The following is a 22,685-nucleotide window of genomic DNA, read 5'->3' as shown; positions in this document are numbered from 1 at the left end:
ATATAACGTTTCCCGAGGAAACTTGGCGGGAACTTTCAATGGGAAGGTGAAACTCACAATATCGCGTTATACGGGACCCTAACCAGCCACCAGAAATTGGAAATTATTGCTTTTCGGTCGGCGGGTCAAGGCTGAAGGCAAACCTACAGGGGTATAGTTTGTTTCAAAGTATATCGTAAGCATAAAACTGCCTTGTCAATGAAATACGAATACATTATTTATTTGATGGGTTCAAACAAATTTCATAATAATAATAAGATCGTTAAACTTGGTTCCAGTTGAATGTTATATATATATATATATATATATATATATATATATATATATATATATATATATATATATATATATATATATATATATATATTCTCACGTATTGATTCACGGATGGAAAAATATGATGACACTATATTCCGGGATATCATCCGTTCGCTCGTTGAACTCCGACTGGAATCCTGCATCCGACTGGAATCCTGCAAATCCTGCATCCGACTGGAATCCTGCAGACGTTTCGCCAAAATCTCACTTGGCATCTTCAATGCTCGCGCTCCGAAAACACTTCGAACACTCCAGAGTGTGAGATTTTGGCGAAACGTCTGCAGGATTCCAGTCGGATGCAGGATTTGCAGGATTCCAGTCGGATGCAGGATTCCAGTCGGAGTTCAACGAGCGAACGGATGATATCCCGGAATATAGTGTCATCATATATATATATATATATATATATATATATATATATATATATATATATATATATATATATATATATATATATATATATATATATATATATATATATAATCTATATACCGGAATACCGGAATCGTATCAACTTTTTCTCAATTTATAAATTGCAAATATCACTAATCAGGTACAAACTGACAGAATTTGCAATCTTTGTTCTCACTGGTTTATCCTAAAAAATTATTAGTTTTGGTTAGTTTTAGAATTTTGTCCAATCATCATTCGGTCTGACAGATTGTATTTATTGTGGCCATAGATTCAATCTTCAATATTAATTAAAATTTCTTAGAAAACAAAAATATAAAAAATACAGGGTGTTCCACATAGAATTCTTAAGTTACAGTAGTGTCCTTTAAAACCGGAAGTGGCATTGACTTCATAGTATCGAAAAATGGCACTTTTGGTCTATATTAAGCCAAAGCCACGATATCAGCAACGAATTTTGGTCATGAAACATGAGAACTAAAACTAAAACGATTTTCTGCAATAATTTCCTCAGCCTGAAATATATTGCGAAAATGCGAGCTGGAATATTGAAATTCTTATACGGTGGGAGCAATTTCCTGAGGGGTGCGTGGGGCAAAACTCTTCTCGACAGGACAGCAGCCGCGCCTAATTCGTATTCGACCCCCGTACGTAAAGAATAACTCCCTGGAAACAGACATTTCGGCTCGTCCCACCTTGATCTCGTTTCCGAAATAAAATTAAACCAAAACTTTCCTCAACCCGATTTATGAGAAAAGTTTATCCATCCGGACTGCTTGGTATTCGACCTGTATATATCGATATGCGAACCATATAAAGTCGATTCTGACGCGCTCCCCTTTCCTCTTCGCCTTAATTGATTGCGCATAAAAAACGAAGCGGATATGTCAGTAGTATAGCTGGACCGGTTCCGAGACACTTTTTTCGGAAAAACCTGAATCTAAATATTTCTTTTTATATTTGCACAAAGCAACAGTAATATAATGATGAAAAGCATATTGAAGAGGTTGTAACTTGTAAAGAGATAAAGGTTTGCGAGAAAAAAAAACCTAGACTCGATAAAAGTTTATGAAATTGCTATACCAAAAATGGCTGGTTACTAAGATGAAGAAGGCAGAAAACTCTACACCAGGATGAACAGGGAAGTGACAATACTAAAATCCAAAGTGTAGGAAGAAAAACGTGGAGAAATGATCGATTTATGGAAGGAATTCAGCTGCAAATAGCATCTAAGAATATTAGGAAAGTCGGGAAACAAATTACAACTTATTGGCAAACACCAAACTCTTTTTAATGAAGACCAACAGGAGTTTAAAAGAAATTTTAAGGAAGCGACAGATAACAATGGGGAAGTGAATGTACCTTCAATTACTGCGAGATGAAAAATGGCTAATCTACAGGACCGATAGAAAAAATGGAACACTCCGAACTGGTTTCAATTTGAAAAAAAAAGCTTCAAAAGGGTGCACTAACCATAGAGATATTAGTGTCACAAGTTCAGTTGGGAATTTGTAAAAAAATATATTCGGGTTAAGACAGGTGAAAACAGCTAGAAATGTAGGTACCCATTCAGTGTTCGCAGAGTCGGAAAAGCTCTATGACAGTCTCGAAAATTTTCGAAATACTGGAAACAAGTGTGAGAACAGATTAAAATAATAGAAAGCTTAAAAGAAGGATGCTCCTTCTCATCTACACTTTTTTAATTATAAGCTAAAGTAACGCTACGAAGATAGTGTAGAATAGATAGATAGATAACGATTATCTCTTTCACATACGTTTTGCTGATGATCAGATGATTATTGCATATGATACAGACGACGTTTCATACATCTTCAGAAAAGCAGCCAATCAAAAACTAAACTATTTTTTATAGTCATCTACAATAAATGTGACAATAAAACTATATAGAGCTATCGTTAAATTCAATACCACATATTTTTCGTAATCCTAGACGGTTAGTAAACCATATGAAAAGAAAGTTGAAGCTGTAGCAATGGACGTGAACGAGGAGATCGCGCAAACAATGAGCATGGTCACACCTTTCAGTGGTGGCCTAACAGATAATGATGGGCAATTTAGGAATTCCTGGAGTTTGAGATACAGAATAGATCGACACACTTCGGTAGTAACATCTATGTGGAAAATCGAGGCATCTTGTTTGGAACCACTTGGACCAATAGCTTAGATCTAACTTTTTATGAATAAAGAATTTAAGTGCATATCTCATAACAGAAAATTTGCCAAATGCTACATAGAAAGGATAACTAGTTTCATAGATTATGAAATAACATGTTATTATTATATATTATTAGATAAATAGTTTTTTCTTTTCTGTTTTCGACCCTCCAGTAAATATTTAAAATTTGGAGAGGAAGTCATTGTAATATATATTGGGACATTTTTAAATGATTTTCGTGGTGTTAGTGTTTTGGCCTCATCAAGGCAGGCAACTGCTAATGATGTTTTCTTTAAGGTGCATCCCCAAAGACCAAGATCCATGCTCAATGGGTGTCTGCGAGCAACTGTGCACCGTTTACCTTCAGCGAATCATCTGTACGTGTTACGACGGCTACAAATTCAGTCCCGGAAACCAACGCAACGGGATTAAGCCGGTCTGCGTCGGTAAGTTTGTAGCTAACCGTTTCATTAAGGATCTCCTTTGATCCCCAATTGTTTTCCGCCCGAATCCGACAAAGCAAAAATGTTCGGGACCCCGATTCCGACTAACGACCCTCCGAGTTTGTTGACTTTGCTCCCCTTAATAAAAATCCCCGTGTAAACGAAAAAAAGATCGAAGAGACGCTGCCGAGTGACCTACATCAACGTGAAGGTCGTCGTCAATGAACTTGTAAAACCAACAAAATATCATTTTTTAAAATGAATGATTTTTATCTCTTTGATACTTTAGGAGAGAATGCATCGATGAAATAAAGTTACTTGTGAGGTTTTTATATTGAAATGAAGAAGAGGAGAAAGAAAAGGAATCACGAAGGGCATACAAAATAAAGAAAGTTTTGTTCCCATCAAATAAAATTATTTTTGGTGAAAGCGAACGGCACAACATTCCAACCTGAACGTGGGAATGCTCAATGGAATGGAGGGCCAAAGACCGATCGCATTACTAAAGGACGGTATTATCTTCGGACAATAGTGGCAGCGTTCAGTCCTTAACGACCCTTTAAAACACCCCCCATTAAACGTTGATTTAAACATCTGGAATCGACCCGGAATCCGAGACCTATTAACCCTAATTTCATCAGTCAATATCCCCGAAAACAAAAGCCGTCGCGGGTCTGCGATTTAAAGCGTTCCCACGGAGGGTCGATTTAATGTTCTGCGCGTAGCGGAGAACGAGCAAAGATTAAAAGCCGGAGGGCAGGGGGGACAATGCAGTGGGATGTGAGTATTGTTTGCCTACTTTTCGATGCACGTCGTCGCGTCCGTTGGAATGCAGCCATTTGGATTTGCGGGGTCGATTTTAAAGTCAAATGGAACGCATACGAAATTATGTAGCGGACGTCATTGAAGCCGGTTACGAGGGTCGTAAAATAAGATGAGTCGGTTTGAACTAGATTGGTGCTTGTCTAGGGCCTTTAATATCCTTGGTAGGGCAATGAAGACGCTACTGACCTTGGTTATCTAGATCAACGTAGAAAAAAAATCTGTTTTCTGTTCTCCGAAACGGACAATCGTCGGTATTTGAAGCCGGATAACTTTCGAACTGTGGCAAATACGGGCCTCAAAATTCCCGCCGCGAAAACAAGAACAATACTTTCGTAGTTCTCGTCCTTAGAGTTCTCAACGAACTGATCGAATACTTCTTTAAATGAAACCCAGGCGTTTTTCTCGACATTGGTTATTGTGTTTTGAAAATCCTTGTGTTTGCATAATGTTTTCATCTGCGCCCCAACAAAAAAAATACCTTCTTTTACCTTATTAGATACGGTTGGAAATTTCTCGCAGAAATATTTGAAACACTGTCTATTTTTGTCTACGGCTTAAACCAAATGCTTCATGAAGCCAAGTTTGATGTGAAGAGGAGGCAGTAAAACTAAGGTTAACTGAGCTATATCTTATTAAATTTTTACTACCAGATGTAAGGCTTGTTCTAGAAAGCCATTCTATTTAAGTCCAATGTCTATCTCTTGCAACTATTCCATTCATAAATAAAGCATGGAAATTTTGTATAACCCCTCTGTTGTAACAAAACACTTCTTTTATATACGACACATTTCCTAAATTTGAAACTAAGTCAGGAATATTGTTGCAAAGCTTGATGTGGCGCAGGCGCCAGTAAATGCTAGTCATGAAATCTGGGCGCTAACAATTCGGATGCATCCTTTAATTCTGACGATATGACGTTTTCTAGTTCTTTTGGGGCGGTAGATATCGGTACATCTGACCATTGAGGAACTCGTGGAATGGCAGGTTCAAGATTGAGATACACAATTCGTTTCTTATTTTTTCTTTTGAATCCTTGATCAATATACCAACAAAAATAACAATCATCGCTGTGATTCCTCTCGCCATACCCCAAGAACACCAAAGCTTAAACATTTCTTCCTACTTTTTTGCTAGTTTCTTAAGGCTTCAACGCAAATGGAACAAACGGTATGAGGAGCCCAGGACTTGTCTTCGTTACACTAAAATAAGCGTGGTATATATTTTTCAGCAAAGAAGTTACAGTTTGCCTTTTCTTTACTACTACATAACTACCACAGATATAACAAAAGTTATTTGGATTGATCACACAATTTCTTATTTCCATATTTCTACGTTATAGGATACTAGAAATACACAAAAACGAAGACAACAGCCGCGAATACAGTAGCACGACAAACTGCACATAAGCAGTTTACAACGTTGTATTGCAGATAAATCTAATGGTATCCAGTGTTGCCAAATCGCATTTAATTTCATAATTTCATATATAAGATATAGAGGGCTATAAAAAAAACGCCGTTATAGTTCAAAATATAAAAAATATAGCTCAAAATATGCAAATAAGCAAACAGCTTTCAAACATCAAAATCACCAAATAGACCTGTGTTATTAACTGACAAACCGTGAGAAATAGATTTTTAATTACGATTTTTGTCTTACAGGATACGCAAAATATTGTAATGGGAATTCGCTATTTCGAGTGCTTTTTTATTTTCTATATCCTGAATGAGATTGAAGTAAGATGACGTGACGTGACGTAGTGGTCCGTAGAAGCAAGATAAAACAACGCCCCAGCTGTCGCATCGCGCACAGATTACAAAAATAATATTGTTTTTGATGTAAAAAGTTTTTACTGCATTGTGATTTTTTATATTTTGCCACCTCGCTTATCGTGACTTGAAACATATTTTACTGCATTGTGTGGGAAGTTTATGTTTGTATACTTAATATGGGGTTTTTGAATCATTTATGTTATTCAGTCAGCTGCTGTCACCAAAACGATTGCAGAATAAAAATCCCTTTTATTTGACAGCAAAATTAAATTAACTCCCGTTAAAGAAGGCGTCATCTAAGCGACACCTCTTTCCAAAAAGCTCTCCTTGCGTCACCCGCGTGTTACTTTTTAAGCGGGCCGCAGACTCTCTACGCTGCCGCGAGCATTCATCCACGTCTAGAAGAGATAAATTGCGCGGTTTATTGTTGCGGAGTTACTCTGCAAAGTTTTTGATGGCTTCCCGGGGCGGGCGTGGCAGTTGCGGCACCTGTTTGAAAGTTTGTTTTCGCGATATTAGTCGGAGATAATCCATCAGGAACAGGGAAAAGTCGTAACGCGTACGATGAGCAGATCCAAATGAGATCTGGTTATATCGGATAGAGGGGTAAACCGTACGCGAATTATAGCTTACAGCATGAAGGAATTCCAGTGGAATTCGAAGAAATTCCGAAGAATTCCAGTGCGTGCCCCAGTTGTCACTTTAAAGCTTCATTAAACACTATCGCGAGCCAATCGAGCGTTTCCTGCTACATATTCTTGACAATAGCTGAAGCCGATTTAGTGCAGCAGTTATCTAAAGAATCGTAAAAGCCTCAGCCGTCAACCACGGTTTTGATTGTTTCTTCCTTTGTTATTATGTGGTTCGTTATGGAACGCTTAATCAATACGTCTAGATATTTTTTATTATGGGAACATCTCCTGTAATTTGCTAAAATTCGTCGGAATTCCAACAAACTTTCTTGACGGGCTAACGGCGTATTCGACTTTTCCAATTTGCGTAAACAGGTCCCATCACTTTTAATGATACACGCAAAGGTCGTTGAGGTTCAATTTATTTAGGTGCCTGTAAAAGTGTAAAAAATTACCAAAAGTCTGTTGACTACGGAAATGGAAAATAAAAATTAATTAATTAATTATAATAATTAATAATAATAATTAATAATTATAATAATTAATTATTAAAATTATTAAAAATTGTATAATTAATAATAATAATAATAATAATTAATAATTAAATTAAAGAAATTAAAAAGTATGTTTTTTAGGAAACACCAAAAGCCAATTATTTAGAGTGTTGTTAAAGAAAATTAATTAAATGAATGAAGTTTCCAAGAGGCCGGACTGGTAAATCTTTCTATATATATCTTTCTGTGCAGTAGAATCTCCTAATTAATAATAAATCGAATATTTTAGTAAATTTCTTCTGGCTTGTCGTAAGTTACACATAATTCAATGTTAAACAATTTATGAGGAAGATACAGAACGATGCTACGCTTCACTTTCAAAGGAATTATAAGGAATTGAAGTGGAATTTCATAGAATTCTGTGGAAATTTCAGTGGAAATCCATAAAATTTCGTAGAATTCCACATAGTACTTGTGGAATTTAATAGAATTCCAAGATTTTCCAATGGAATTGCCAAATATTTTAAGAATAAAAGAAATTACAATGTGCGCTCTTAGCTCGGCGGTTTACCCCAACCTAACACCTAGTAATTCGTAGACGTCGACGAGTGTCTCGACCGAAACGGAGACTGCGAGCACGGCTGCATTAACGAGGTCGGCAGTCACCGCTGTTCCTGCCGAGCGGGATACGTTTTGCGTCCCGACAACAGGACCTGCGAACCCTCGCAGCAGGAAAACGGCGTTTCCAGTCCCGCGGACGAACAGAATACCGGCCGTTCGCACGCAATGGAAGCCCATTCCGGTCGATGCTTCGCGAATTGCGAGAGCATGGTCCGACTGCACGACAAACTCAGGAAGCTGCAGGAGAAAGTGAGTCGCGGTCGCTTAGGTGGCGGTGTTTGCTTATCGCGAATTCGTTTTTCTCAATGCCGATGTCGAAATAAAATGTCGCCGTGACAAAAGAACGGTAGGAAGAAAATCGACGGCCCGAAGAAAAATTAATTTCGGTTAATTGTTCACGATTTTTTGAGACGCTTTTCTCTTCGATTATCGAAACGCGAAAGTTTCCGGCGCCTTCGTTTTCTCCTTTTAATGGAGTCGACGATTCCATTTTATAAAGCCGAGGCGAGAGACGAGGAAAATTGATTCGTTTATTTAAAAATTCAATCAAGAACCTTTGAACAATCAACTTATTTACAAGAGGAAGGAAAGGAAAGAAAATATAGGTAACAGAAAATTGTTACTCTCATTTATTTATATCTAAGAGGTTGTAAATTTAATAACGGCGAGGAATACATTTTCGTTGCCATTATAAAAACTACCTAAAGTAAAAGCTATAAATGTATTATAAAAGCTATTATAAAAAAAATTTCAATGAATTATAAAAGCTATCGACACCTACAGGGACCTAATAAACAGCAAACAGAACCCCCCCCCTTTTCCATTAAACTTTTCTATATCATTTTATATTTTCCTGCCCGTGTGATCGAAGATTAAAATTATGTGCTTTAATTATGCAATCAAAATTCAGATTATTTTTTGATATGTTGCATATGTTATGCTATTTTATGTATAACAATTAGACATATATTAAAAGGCGCCATCTTTAGGTATAGCTTCAATTCATATTGAACATCCATAAAACTAACAGTCAGCAGAACACTAGTCAAAACTATTAGTGCTAAAATTTCCAATGTCAGCCACGCAATCATAGCCTAATTTTCACTTGCATAGTATTTTTTAACCAATTTTTCTTAGCTGCACCCTTCTTCAAGATGAAAATGTTCGTTACTGGGCTATACGTTTTATACCATTCCTTAGGTTTCATAGTGTTTCCATAATATTTATTAGATACTTTAAGATTTATAAATGCTTTATGGAGTAAGTTATAAAACCCCAAAGGTAAAAGTTTTTTAATTAGGTCCTTAAGAATGCCATAAAATCTGTTTAAAAAGTCTTAACTCTCAACACCAAAGGTTTCACAAATAAAGTAACTGAAACGTTTTGAATTCGGTATTCTAAAATTGTTATAAAAGCTAAGCTTGCTTTTATAAACCCGTTTTAAATATTCGTTATTATAAAACCTTGGACTGCGAAAAATGTTAGTTGGTAAAGAAAAACGTTTTTGTCATTGCCATTAATTTAATGTTAAGGGTCGGGCTTTCTTTTCAGGATCCCACTGAATCTGAAGATTAATACAATGCCTAGTTTCGCCATGTCGTGGTATATTCGTTACAGTTAAATTTTAATTGCTTTTTCGAGTTACTTTTAAAAGCTCAATTTAATTTTTCATTTCCGTTCATATGCTAGAAGAATATTTTTGTAAAAATAAAAAACATATGTTTTCTCGAAACCCGCTGAATATGTAGGAGCGGAAGGTATAATGCGATAATATACATGATGTCCCTTTTAAAATTTCGATGTTGATGGTACTTTTTCAACGTCGCAGCATTAAAAACATTTAGGTTCTATAGCCGGTAACGATTTAAACTTCAAACAACCGAAAAAATTAAAGCTCTAACAAATAGCAGGAAAAAGGTTAGCAGGAGAAATTTTACGGAAAAAAAGGCATAGAACGCTAGACATCTCTCTGCTATCGACCCCGGTGATAAGATTTAAAAATAGGGCAAAATTTTGTTAACAGGTGACGGCTCTAAGTACCGCAATCAGGCTGTCGAGCTTTGCGTCCGGACCGCCGGGTCCGCCGGGCCCGGCAGGGCCCCCGGGTCCCACGGGACCCCGAGGATTTCCAGGTAAGCCGTAAGCCGTAGCTTATCTCTCGCATTTCCTGCCTCCAAACGGCGAATATTATGAATGTTTTGTTTGTTTCTCCGAGTTTACTCAAATTAAATGCTCAGATTCCCTCTTCGGATGGGGCGAGGGAATTGTTTTATCCCTTTTTTTCCCGTTTCTTTTGGTGCCCTTGGGTTTCGTCAAAAGTTCCGAAATTTGATACTGGACCAGTCGGATTTTTTGCGATTCGAATGTTGTTGGGTTTGAATTTGGAAAGTTTTAAAAACAAATTTTATGTGTTATACGTTAGTTCGATTCGAGTTTAGTTTATTTCTTAAAATTTAAAATTTCATTTTTTTTCCTTATAGATAGTAGTCCGGTTTACCATTTTTCGTTTTAGTATTCAATACTATCACTTAAAGCAAACTGAAGATATTTTGTAGTTGGTATACGTCTATTAAAATAGCCTTGTAAAGTCTTACTGCCAACAAAGCATTTTTTTCCGCCTCACCTAGTATATAAATAAATAAAATAAATAAATATAATTAGTGCAGTTTTAGGAAAATCCATACATTTTTATTTATTTACTGACACCACAACAAATTGTAGAATTTATTTACTCACTTGTCAAGTAAAAATTTGACAATGTCACTTTGTCATGGCCAACTATAGAATAACGTTAATAACAAACAAGAGTTGTCTTTCAAAAAAATGGCGATAACGTAATCTTTTTGCAAGTGTGAAAACGAGTATTTTTTTAGAAACATTAAAATATTGGAAAAACCATTAGGTTCAGTTATATATTATTATTAATAAAAACGCTGAAAATTTTTAAAAGGGATTCAATTAGGATAGGGTGTCCTAGTTAAGAAAGTGTACACCTTTTTTTTCATCCTGTATATTTTAAAATAATCTCAAATTGTTTGAATTGAATACATTTTAGCTCAGGCCAGAGAATAAGAAGATACACGCCGGAAAATGTATTTTATTCAGAATAGGGGTTCTTAAATATTGTTCACAAGAACTTCCCAATTTTACGCCGTTATATTATTTTATGTTTTAAAAAGAAAGATATTTTTATTAAATTCTAAGATTTTTCAAATTATAAGATATATAAGATATGTGGTTTTATGACAGATAACATATATGGCCAAAATCCATAGAACTAATCGATTAATACACAACTTACAACGCTACAGTCACACAGAGATGTTTTTGGAACTATGAAAATTTTAAGCCTAACAGCTATTGATTTACTTAAACTATCAATCTATATAGACAAAAATATATTAAACTCTCAAACAAGATGTGACATTTGTTCTAACTGGACAAAAAAAAACATAACTTTTATTTAAAAAATTTTTAAATAATTTTGTCTCGAAAGCGTGAATGGAAAGCGAGCGTGAAATCAAATACAACATTTTTGTTTCACCATCTTGTCGCAACCTTCCGATCTTTTCCAAACCGTTCAACCAATCAAAACGATTCACACATACGACGGGCAATTTTAATTTCGAAATACAAGTTAAATGACCAAAAATGCCTCAATATGCCTAAATACTTAAATTTCATTTCCTGCTGCATAACATTTCCTTCAACTTCCAGTTTGCATCTCAATGGTACTTTTGATGTCGTCAAGCACTTAGTTTTCTGGGTTGATATTATCATATTAAGTGATTTGGCAGCGCAGACGTAATATACGCTGTATACTAATATAATTTCCTGATCACCCATTCTGCATCCCTTTAGTAAGCGTACATTTCTTATTATTTCATCCATGATGATGTCGAAAAGAAGGCGAATCAGGGTGTCACCTCGTCAAGTATGGTCTGTTCATAGATATAAGAAAGTGACCAATTGCTTTTGAATGGGTGGTCATTAACATACAATGCAACAAGATAATAATCTTGGTAATAACCTATAGTTTCGGAATTTAAATTCAGGTAAAATTGTGGTCCGTAATAGAAAATAATTTTATACCTACCTGCGTTTAATATTCTTTGGTTTGGTTTATTAGTAATTATTCTTATTTCGTGTGTAATACAGCGTGTGTTGAATCTATTGAGACTAAGGAAGTTATAAACAATGTTTATTTGACTCTCATTGAACGTGGTGCCAGCAAGCAAGCATCTTTAGAAGAAACGGTCACATTGACGAAAATTTCAACATCAACTGTATGGGAAATTGTGAATAATTCCATTTCAGCGAGGAAAAAAGATACATTTTCTCGATTGTAGATGAAAGGTTTTAGATAAAAAAAAAATGACAAAAGGCAAGTTTTAATGGAATCTTTTAGAACTCGGAAATGGCGACTGGAATATCTAGAAAAAATTAGGATTTACAGAAATCAACAGAGGCCAATTATTTACTTGGATGAAACCTGGTTCGACACTTATGAAAAGGGTTTTGTTGACTCAACTGATAAGTGTAAAACAAACGCGCCATCAAAAAGAGGTTAAAGAATAACTATTTTGCGTGCTGACTCTAAAGATGGTTGGATTCCAAATGGATTTTCTCTGTCTGCGAAAAATATTAAAGATTCTTCTCTGGATTACCATGAAGACACCACCGCTGATTTATTTGAAAGTCGGTTTAAAAACAATCTAGTTCCAAAGATTTCTCTTAATAGCGTAATTGTAATGGACAATGCAAGTTTTCACAGTAGACAGTTGACTAAAACCCCTTCCTCATGTGACACAAAAGCAACAATCCAAAACTACATGTATTATTAACGACATTTATTTTCACGAAGATTATACCAAAAAGCAATTAATTGAGGTTCTACGAAGCTTGAACCTACAAAAGGAATACGTCTGTGATAATTATGCAAAAAATTTAGGGCATACAGTTTTGAGGCTTCCATCTCACCACTGTATATTTAATCCCATTGAACATGTTTGGAACCAACTAAAATCAGCCATTCGTCGTAATAATTGTATTCCCCGTGTTAACTCCAATGTCCTCAAAGTTATAGAAACCGAAGTTTTTAACATCCTTCCACAAAGTTGGGCAAATTCTGTTAAAAATATAGAAAAAGCAGAACAATCGTTATTTATTTTCTTATATCTACGAACAGACTTTACCTCGCCCTACATTTATTGGTTCGGACAGAACCTCGTTAATAAATAACCCTATTTGTTTTAAGTAATGAATCAAGTGAATTTGATCCGTGCAGTTATTTTACTATGCTAAACCTAAAAAGCAGATATTAATTATAATCAATTTAAACTCGTATTAGAACATATTAAATTGTCTTTATTTTTATCCGATCAGTAGTTAAAAAAAAAGAAACTGAAGTCAAAAGTTGGGTCGATTTCTATGCACGCGAATTAATTAGATTTTACAATCTTCTAATTTTGCTAAAAAAAATTGTCCACAATGGCAGTTTTCATATCGAACCCCCGAGCATCCCCCCATCCCTCTTCGGTGTCGAATCGCAAACAATCCTCTTAACCGGCCGACCGAGAAGAGTAAACGTAAAATTTGTTCCCTGTACATTTGCGGTGGGGTTTATTGTCTGACGTTTCAGGAGAGGGATCATCTCCGGCAGTCCTCGCCTCTCACACAAATCACGATTACACTTACTCCATGTTGGACGCGTACGTGCCACTTGCCGCGGACGATCAAACACAATGCCGATGCAAACGAGGAGCTCAGGTAACCATAAGTATTTGTATATACGAGCCGTATTGTTGTCACTGGAAATTTAACGGTACTTTAACTGCGTCGAAACTCTATCCGGGAGCTGCCAAAGTCTAATTGATGGGTTCGTGTTGCGGAAGAAAATGGCAGGTGATGGCGTAAGACAGCAAAGAACTGTTCAGCGCCAACCGGCAGCTGGGTTTTGCAATTGCAAACGTAGTGGTCCATGACTTGAATTCGTTTGTTCAAAACTGTCAAATTTAACCCTGCTTTGATATTCCCAATCGTCACACTGTTGGCCCATTGCCCAAACTAGGTTGCATTAATTCGATTATTTTCTAGTTACTTAATTAAATTAAGTTACTATTATACATTGCCGGTAAACAATAATACTTTTATTTTTCAATTTTCCAGCGTTGCCATATTAGTATTTTTCGGAGTATATTTTAAAGATATACCAAAACTAAAATAAAAAAAAATTGGAAACATTTTGCAGTTACTGCACAGTTTTATTCAAAAAGCTTCTGTAGTCACGTGAGATAATTTAACTGTATTTAAGGAAACAGAAAACACACTGGTTAACAAATTCCAAATATATGAACTATTTACCTAAATTAAATTAACTTATTGAAAATATAACTATTTTATTAAAACAACACAGTGAGCAAAGGATCATACAATACACAAAAAACTGAAAGGATAAGAAAAAGCCTTAGAATTGGCTTATAAATAACCTTTTGGCAGAGATGTTTTCTACTTAACATACTTTTTTTAACCCTGAAACCCACTAGGTAAATTATAATTTTAGTCATTCTCGCTGTCATGACATGTCAGACTCACAGTCAAAATAGTCATTTTTTGTAAGGTATGGAAGCTCTGGACTTTTAAGTAGAGCCAATATATCAGGTGATAGTGGTTTTTTGGTCTTACAGTTTTTTGTTGGTAACTGGCTATAACGGGGTCAGAGGACACTAATAACATTCGCATCAAGTCTTTATTCGTGGCAATGCGCGATTTTTTTTGGGTGTGATGCTCGCGATATCGCCGACAATCTTTGTGACGTGCCTCTGGGCCTCCTCAGAGAGCTGCCCAATAGGCACAACACAATGTTTAATAATGTCTGTGGAATGGTACAGCAGTTTGTGGATGGTTATGGGCATATAATACCACGAGTAAAGACTTAAATATTTTAAATATTTCTTCTACAAGGTTTTTCTTACTAGAGACCCTCCAGAATTGAAACAACGTTGTTTTCGATATTTCCTACATTTCAAAAAACGAAAAAGCAAAAGTAAGTTAAACGTGTGTATAAAATGAAAACAATATGTATAAAAATAATGCATTATAATTGGCTCATTGCGCAAGCAATACATGCGATAAATAACTTTAAGAGCACATTAATTGTTAATATTTTTATCACTCAGAGGTTGACATTTTTAACTGGCATAAGCTTTGCGACTATTTGCGACATTTTTGGCTAACAGTTTTTAGTAGTTTACACCCTTGCCTAATGAAAAATGTATATTTTTGCTTGGCACTCGTTGGCCTTCATATTTTTTTACTCTATAGAATTTGAAAAATTAAATATTAATGGCACTTATCCCGTCACAAATCGCAGAAAAAACACAAACATTCTACATTGCATGTACGGATCTAAACTAATTAACAGGACTGACATCAGTTGTCAAATACTTAAAGCGGCATTTGTTTTCAAGGCCTACTAAGCCATTTAAAATGTACGAAAACTTCGTTATTTTATTGAAGAGATTGCAATAAAAATAAACTTTCTTTTAAACATCTGATATTGTGCCTTCATAAAAAATTCTTGGTAAAGTATTTTTAGAAAGCAATACTGTTTTTATATGTTTCAGTATGTTCTTAATTTGAAAACATTGACAAATTTTGCATTTTTAATAATGATTTATTGCAACCTAGTTTATGCATGGGGCCCACAGTGCGTCAATCGTGCTGATGGATATTTTTGTTTTGTTGACCCAAAAACCTAAAAGAGGGTATCTGCTCAAGAAAAAATGTTATTGCCTGAATGTTTTTGTGCAACAGTAAGAACCACAACCGTAAATTTATCGAAAATTTATTAACATCTATTAAAAGTAAGAGTCAATCACAATGCATTTTCACAAAAGTTCCATCAAGAGATTGATTAATTGATGTTTCGAATGTTACGTTTTTTTATAACTAAGGTGACCTTAATAAAAAAAAAGTAAATGAAGAGAGCAAAGTAAGCAAAACAAGATATTTTTTTAAATCTGAAACCACACGATCTTAACCGCCACACCGGACCTTTCACCGATATGAGAATCAATCCTCCAAGACATCGTTCATGCCCCTCCTTTAAAAAGACAAGCAAATTTTAAAAGCCCCATTCATAATTGCTCAGAATTTCCTTTAAAAAAAAGATATGTTTTATCAAAAATTATTAATTGTATTAAATGTAGTGACTCTCCGGGGATATAATGAGAGTGATATTTCCTGGAATACCGTTAAATTTCGGGGGCTTAAAAACAGAAGTCTGCTGATTCAATGAGAATAAAAGGTTTTAATCGACTGCCTACGGAAATAAAGAACCAACAGACCCTTAAGAATTTCAAAATCAAACTAAATCAGTTTGTGTAATGTTGCTGAATTCTTTTATTTCTCATGAATTGTCCACCTGGATTATTATTGTTTTTTCGTTTGTCTATTTGAAAGTAATTCTATATTTTGATTCTGCCTGTGTGTTTGTAAATAGATAAATCAATGAATATATAAGTTACCGTAAGAGAATTTTGTTTTACATTATGTGGTAGAATAACTTGCTCCACTTTTTAATTTGTTCACTACGTCTCTTTATCACAATGTAAAAATTGCAAACTAACGTTTGGCTTGCAATATGAAAATTTCTCGAGGTCTATTTCCTTTGTTTTTTTTTTCAAAATTTCTACGGAAAATTACCGTAAACCCTTACAAAATAAATAAGAAATAGAAGTTCAGATTTTCACGAAATTATATATAAAATGTTGTGAGAATTTAAGTTTAATAATGGCGAGGTATTTAAATCTAATTGATCGTTAAGCATTTGAATGTCTCATTTTGTTAATCTCCATTGTGGCTGTATGTGAAATATCAAAATTATCGACAAAAATGTGTTTTTCTGTGTTTAAGTGTGTAGCATAATTAGAATCTAGACTACTGTTTTTAAACGCTCTTTTATTTTTTTCAACCTGTAAACACCTGACTTTTGAAATTGTGTTTTTTTGTTTTTTAAAAATTTTCCTATTGTGTTATTAGTTCCGAAAGTTATTTTTAAACCACATTTTTTCACTGGGTTTTCCTTCGTATTAAGAAGTCTGTGTATAAAAGAGTGAAATGCAGCCATTTTGTGTGTATATAAGGGTGATTTGGGCTTTTATGTATGATTGTGTCCGTGTGTGAAGATTTATGGTAAATGGAAAAATCTAAGTTGTTTGCGTTTTCGTAATAGTAAATCTAAAAAAGTTATCGTGTTCAATCTCGATTGTGAATTTTATACGATTATGTAACGAGTTAATGTAATTTAAAAAAGAATTCAATTGTCTGTCCGTTCCAACAAAGCGAGCAAAAACTTCATCCACGTATCTATACCACCATAGAAATTATCCATAAAAATCTCTGCTAACAAGGGACTAAGTAGTTTTCCCATAATCAAACCTTCCTTAGAGATGTAAATCTGTCCATTAAATTCAAAATAATTTTGGTCCAAAGATACTATTAAGCAATCTAATAAATCTTGTTTCATCAATGGGTTAATTAAATAAGTAAATATTATACAGCTCCACACAGATTTTAAAGCAAAATTTGCAATAAAAAATTCTTTTGAATTAATCAACAAAATTAAAGATATCAAAATCTCTTCCAATGCAACACTATTGTCGTGGATCTTGTCCTAAAATTTATATTGGACAAACAGGTAGATCCTTCAAGAAACGCATTAACGAACATAAAAGAGCGTTTAAAAACAATAGTCTAGATTCTAATTATGCTAGCCATTTAAACACGGAAAAACACATTTTTGACGACAGTTTTGATATTTTACATACAGCCACAAAATTGGAAGCTATGGAGATTAACAAAATGAGACGTTCAAATGTATTGCTGAACGATCAATTAGATTTAAATACCTCTCCATTATTAAACTTAAATTCTCACAACAACAATAATTAAGATTTTATTGTCATTTTTCGCTATATATAGCAGCAGGTAGTTTGTAAATATTACATTTGATAAAGACACGGTGTTCTCGAAACAATTGTCATGTGAATATATATAATTTCGTGAAAATCTGAACTTTTAGTTCCTATTTATTTTGTTAAATGGATTTTCATCAAGTAAAAGCCAGTTCAATAATTAAAAAAAAAAACCGCTGCTGCTCCAGTGAACCGGATATTACGCCATTCCAGAACATGGCATACTCGTCGACCGCTTGAAATATCAAAAAATTGAATTTGGCAATCCGTATCGAATTGATCTGTCAAAACGTTATCGTTTCGCAGGGCGAGACGGGCGCGAGGGGGCCCCAGGGACCTAAAGGGGAGCAAGGTGAGCGGGGGCCTCGTGGCCCTAAGGGCGAAAGGGGTTCTCTTGACTTCCTGCTACTACTGCTAGCCGACGTGAGACACGATATCGTACACCTGCAGAAAAAGGTGTACGCTGACGGCGAGAAGTAAGCTGACGTTGCGTCCCGCCATTTGGTGCACTTTTTCATCTCCGCCAGTCGGCATGTCAATTTATAGACGCGGCAACGTAATTTCGTTTCGTTTTGAATAATTAAAACAAAACAAATAGGAAATTAATATTTCGCATGTGGATTTTTTTTAATTGCCGAAATATGAGCGGAGAATTGTCGATATTTTTGATTTTGTGCGGTTAAATTAACGAGAAATGGGCTGCCACAAAAATAAATAAATGCTACGACGTTGCCGCTTCTACGAAAAAGGAGCATCTACTTTGATATTTGAATGGGACACTAACGTATATTATTGCATTTTCCGTTCCGCTAATAATTTAAGATTGTTTTTGAATAATACCTTTCCTATCATACTTTTCGAGAAAATAGTTATTTTCTTCATTTTTCCAACCAAAAGATAGCGTCAATAAAAGTTTTATTTCTACGACATTGGAGCCCAGTAGAAGGTTAACATTTTGGGCATAGCTTAGGAAAGTATAGAACAGAATTTCTTATATCGAAACTAGTTCCATATTATACAGGGTCGGTCAAAGCCAATGATTTGACAAACGATGTATAATGGTGTCTGGAGTCCAAGTCCAAGTTAATATGGAAACTGAATTACTTTGCCACAATTCATTAGGTGGCCGACGAAGCAATAGTTTCAGGCTATTTTCAATAGACACTTTTTATCTTTGAATTTAATATTAAGTGTATTTTCCTTGTTAAAAGATAATTAAGTACGTTTTTTAATTTACAATGAACCATTAAATGACTTTCTCAAGAATCTTAGCCCTCAGGAACTTCGGACCTCTTGGTACCAACTAAATGCAGCATCGGCCCTGCACTGAAGAGGTATCACAGGAATTATACGAATTATTTAATGACCACTGGCCAGCAAGATCGCCCGATCTCACGTCTTTAGATTTTTACTTATGAGATGCGTTAAAGTCATGCTTCCATGTGACGCCAGTGCAGAGCAGAGTTACATCATCAAATTTTACGATGCTTTGAACAAATAGATAAATCGGAGATAAAGATAGCTACTTCCATCAGTCCACTTCAATAGATTTAAAAGTATTTAGAATGCAAATAGTTCCATTTTTCTGTGTGCAATTTTTATTTTAAGTACGTAAAGTTTTCTTAGTGTAAATAATTTTTAAAATATTCGTAAAGCTTTTCTTAAATCTGGAAAATTGTATCTTGTTCATATTTTGTAATTGTTTCATTAAATTTTCTACACATTCATTAAAATAGAATTAGAATACAGGTTTTCTTCCATTTTGAATGGATTTTATCTATAAAATTTGCGCCGCAATCAATAATGAACAAAACTTCGTAACCAAATCATTAATTGTGCGAACCCTGTATAATATAGAATTACTTTCGATATTAAGAAATAAGGTACAGCACGTCCCTAAGCTACGTCCAAAATTTTATCTTCCCGTTGGCTCCAGTGTCGTAGTACTAAAAATTTTTTTAGTATATTTTGGTCGAAAAATAAAGAAAATAATTAATTTCTCGAAAACCACTAAAAACAGATATTGCAGCGTAATATTTTAAAACAACCATGAAGTACTGGCGGATCGGAAAATGCAATAATATACATGGTGTCCCATTTAAAAGTTCAATGTTGATGCTACTTTTTCGAAGAATCGGCAACGTCGATAGAGCATCGTCGCTTATGGAATTAACCAAATTTACAAAACAATCCAATGCACCGTTCGTTTAAGGTAAACACCCAATACAGATTGTATCGTAAATTATTTTTTGTAGAGATATAGGAAAGTTATAAATGAGACGACAAGAAACAATTTAAAATTACTTAGAAATATACGGGGTGGTCCGATTAGATGGCCAACTAGATATCCTATTCTAACAAAGATTAACTATTTTCTGTGGGAATATCTAAAGACCAGGTGTATAAACCTGTCCCCCCAACAGAAGAAGACATGAAATAGAGGAGACGAGAAGCCTTTCAAAGTGTTAGTAGTGAATAATGCCCAATCACTTATAGACCGTGCTAGAGCGTGTATGGAAGTCGGTGGAAGACAGTTCTAGAAAAACGCCAAATCATAAAATTATATTATTCAAGTAATAAAATATTATTAATTCATCCTAAACATTCTTCACATAACCTCCATTATTTTCTATATATCGGACAATATTTCCTCTCAATGTCCTATTAATACATGATGTGATAAAATCAAGGGTTTCTTTGTTTAAATCTTGTAAAACTAACCAAAACTATTTCGGTCCTCAAATTGTTTAATTACGTCTTTAATTGTATTTATTAAAGGAACTTCTACCCGAATATATTAGTCGATATTCTCTTTTAACCCTTGCAACATTATGTCCGTTTTTCTTCCTCAGTGTGACTCATTTAAAATACATTAAGTTACTACTTACGCTGCATATCTTTGGTTTTGATTAGTTGTTTAGCAAACGTAGAACATTATTAAAACAATTGCAAACATAGATAATATGGTTACTATCAAGGGCGACTTGACCATTTTTAAACAATAAACAATAATGTATAGGGCATTCCATTAAAAAAATGATGTTTCTGTCATTTTGACAGCTTGCGATCGTCGTTTGTTTTTTCCGACATTTGCGTAAGATAATAGAGCAAAAATCTTCAGACTTTTGTATTTACTTCTTTTTCTATCTTTCAAAAGTAACCATATAGGTGAATGTCAAAACATAATAAATAACCCTGTACTATTTTATTAAATTTTTGGCAAAAATGAATGGAATGGAAGAGATGGTCGCAAATGGGGGGTGGAAATTATGGTAGTAGTATTTTGATCGGTTCAATCAACTAACAGGTAATTATTTACGAAGCCGCGTTGGGGTGTCATGGCCGGAAATAAAACAATCGCAACCCCCGGCGTAATATATCAACAATCACGCAAATGAACCGACGCTAGGGTACATGATATTGACGGAATTCGATAGTGGCGGTTGACTGAAACGTCATTAGCAGACCACCTCAAGCCATTTAACATTCAAACGAATTAACATTATAGGGGGTATTTCGAAAGTTTGTTCCAATAGTAATAATAATAAAAAGACATTTATTGTAGGAAATAAAGAAATATATATATATATATATATATATATATATATATATATATATATATATATATATATATATATATATATAAGGAAACTTCAATGACGGATTTCTGTTCTTCCGCCTAAGCCAAGTACTTGTTCGTAACGAATTTATTTATACAAATAAGTAAAAAAAGGAGATGCTCACCTACTTTAGCTTCAACCCTCAAAAAATAAATAATAAAAGGAAATGATAACATTTGTATTGATGTTCTTAATTTTTGCTAAACTTTAATTTGAAATATACTACTGCTCTTATATTAGAAAATTAAATAATTGCTTTGTATAGGTCAACCAAGTTTTTTTATTTCAGCAAGAAGCTTATTAACCGTTTTTGTAATTTAATAGGAGAAGGATCTTCTCAGTAGTTCACATTTGTGTTTAGGGGGGTACGTCTATCCCAGAAACAAATTTGTAACGGATATATAGGATGTTGTTTTTTCTTTGTGGAATTCCTTTTAACTTTTAAATATTTTATTTTTTTTTTAATTCTAGTTTTAAAAGTAGTAAAAGATATATGCAATGGAATTTGAATTTTTCATAAAATTTGATTGCATAAAATTACTCTCAATTGCGCATCACCCTCATACAGTGCTTGAACCCTATGAACATGCGAGTGCCTAATATCATTTTCACGCAAATCTTCCCAAACTGTAGACCAACCAATTCTTTCCTGAGCAGCCTGTTTTCTGGTACTCGTTGACGGGTCAACCTCCACATTTTGAAGTATTCTTTCTTCTTTTGCAGCCGTTCTTTTATACCTTCGTCTCCCTTATACCAAGTCTTCTGTGTATGTTGATGAATGTCTTAGCAGATGGAAGGTTTCTATTGGGATAAGCCTCGATATAAGGCCATGCATCTCTCGATATTCAGTATTTGAATGTTCCTTATGGGCCATCACAGTAGCAGTTGGATAATAATCTCTTATAATAGAAACTGATTCTTATAATTCGAGCCGGGAATAAAAAAGTCGATTTGTGGCTAATCGACTTAAAAACAATACTAACAATTTTTGAGAATTCGTCATTCTGCTTAACCAGGTAGTTAAAAGCGTGTTCAGACAATTTATTGCTGTGTTGACCTTCACTAATTTCCCTTCGTCTTGCAGGCCGCCCAAGTTCGACCTATCGAACGTGCTCCAGAAAAAGAAGATGCGGCACAAGACGCGATTCCTGCAGCGACACAAACAGGCGCAGGAGTTCGGCGAACTCCGTGTCGAACACCGAACCGAAGCTCAGGCCGACGTCACACCGAAAGTGACCAAGATGTCGCGTGACTCGGACATAGAAGAATTCCTAGACATAGACTTTTCGAAATACGAGAGCGCCCTCGACAATTACGACGACTCTTCGGGCGAAGCGATGGCGGACGAAGATTATTTTTAGCTATTATTGATTATCGAATAAACTAATTTTATTTT

At 34.7% G+C, this 22,685-nt stretch overlaps 1 protein-coding gene across 1 annotated transcript in view; it reads left to right on the top strand.

Annotated features, from left to right (window-relative positions):
* Positions 1–22,685, top strand: part of LOC132701289 (collagen and calcium-binding EGF domain-containing protein 1-like) — a 34,052-nt gene extending 11,367 nt beyond the window's left edge. The window contains exons 5-10 of the mRNA XM_060669087.1: positions 3,203–3,351; positions 7,670–7,941; positions 9,716–9,824; positions 13,334–13,461; positions 17,976–18,145; positions 22,374–22,685. Coding sequence (XP_060525070.1) covers positions 3,203–3,351; positions 7,670–7,941; positions 9,716–9,824; positions 13,334–13,461; positions 17,976–18,145; positions 22,374–22,650 — 1,105 coding nt within the window. The 3' untranslated portion in view covers positions 22,651–22,685. The remainder of the gene's footprint in view (positions 1–3,202; positions 3,352–7,669; positions 7,942–9,715; positions 9,825–13,333; positions 13,462–17,975; positions 18,146–22,373) is intronic.

Source organism: Cylas formicarius, unplaced genomic scaffold (genome assembly GCF_029955315.1).
Source record: "Cylas formicarius isolate icCylForm1 unplaced genomic scaffold, icCylForm1.1 PGA_scaffold_4__25_contigs__length_36172078, whole genome shotgun sequence".
NCBI lineage: Eukaryota > Metazoa > Arthropoda > Insecta > Coleoptera > Brentidae > Cylas > Cylas formicarius.
This window is presented reverse-complemented; position numbering and strand designations above follow the sequence as displayed.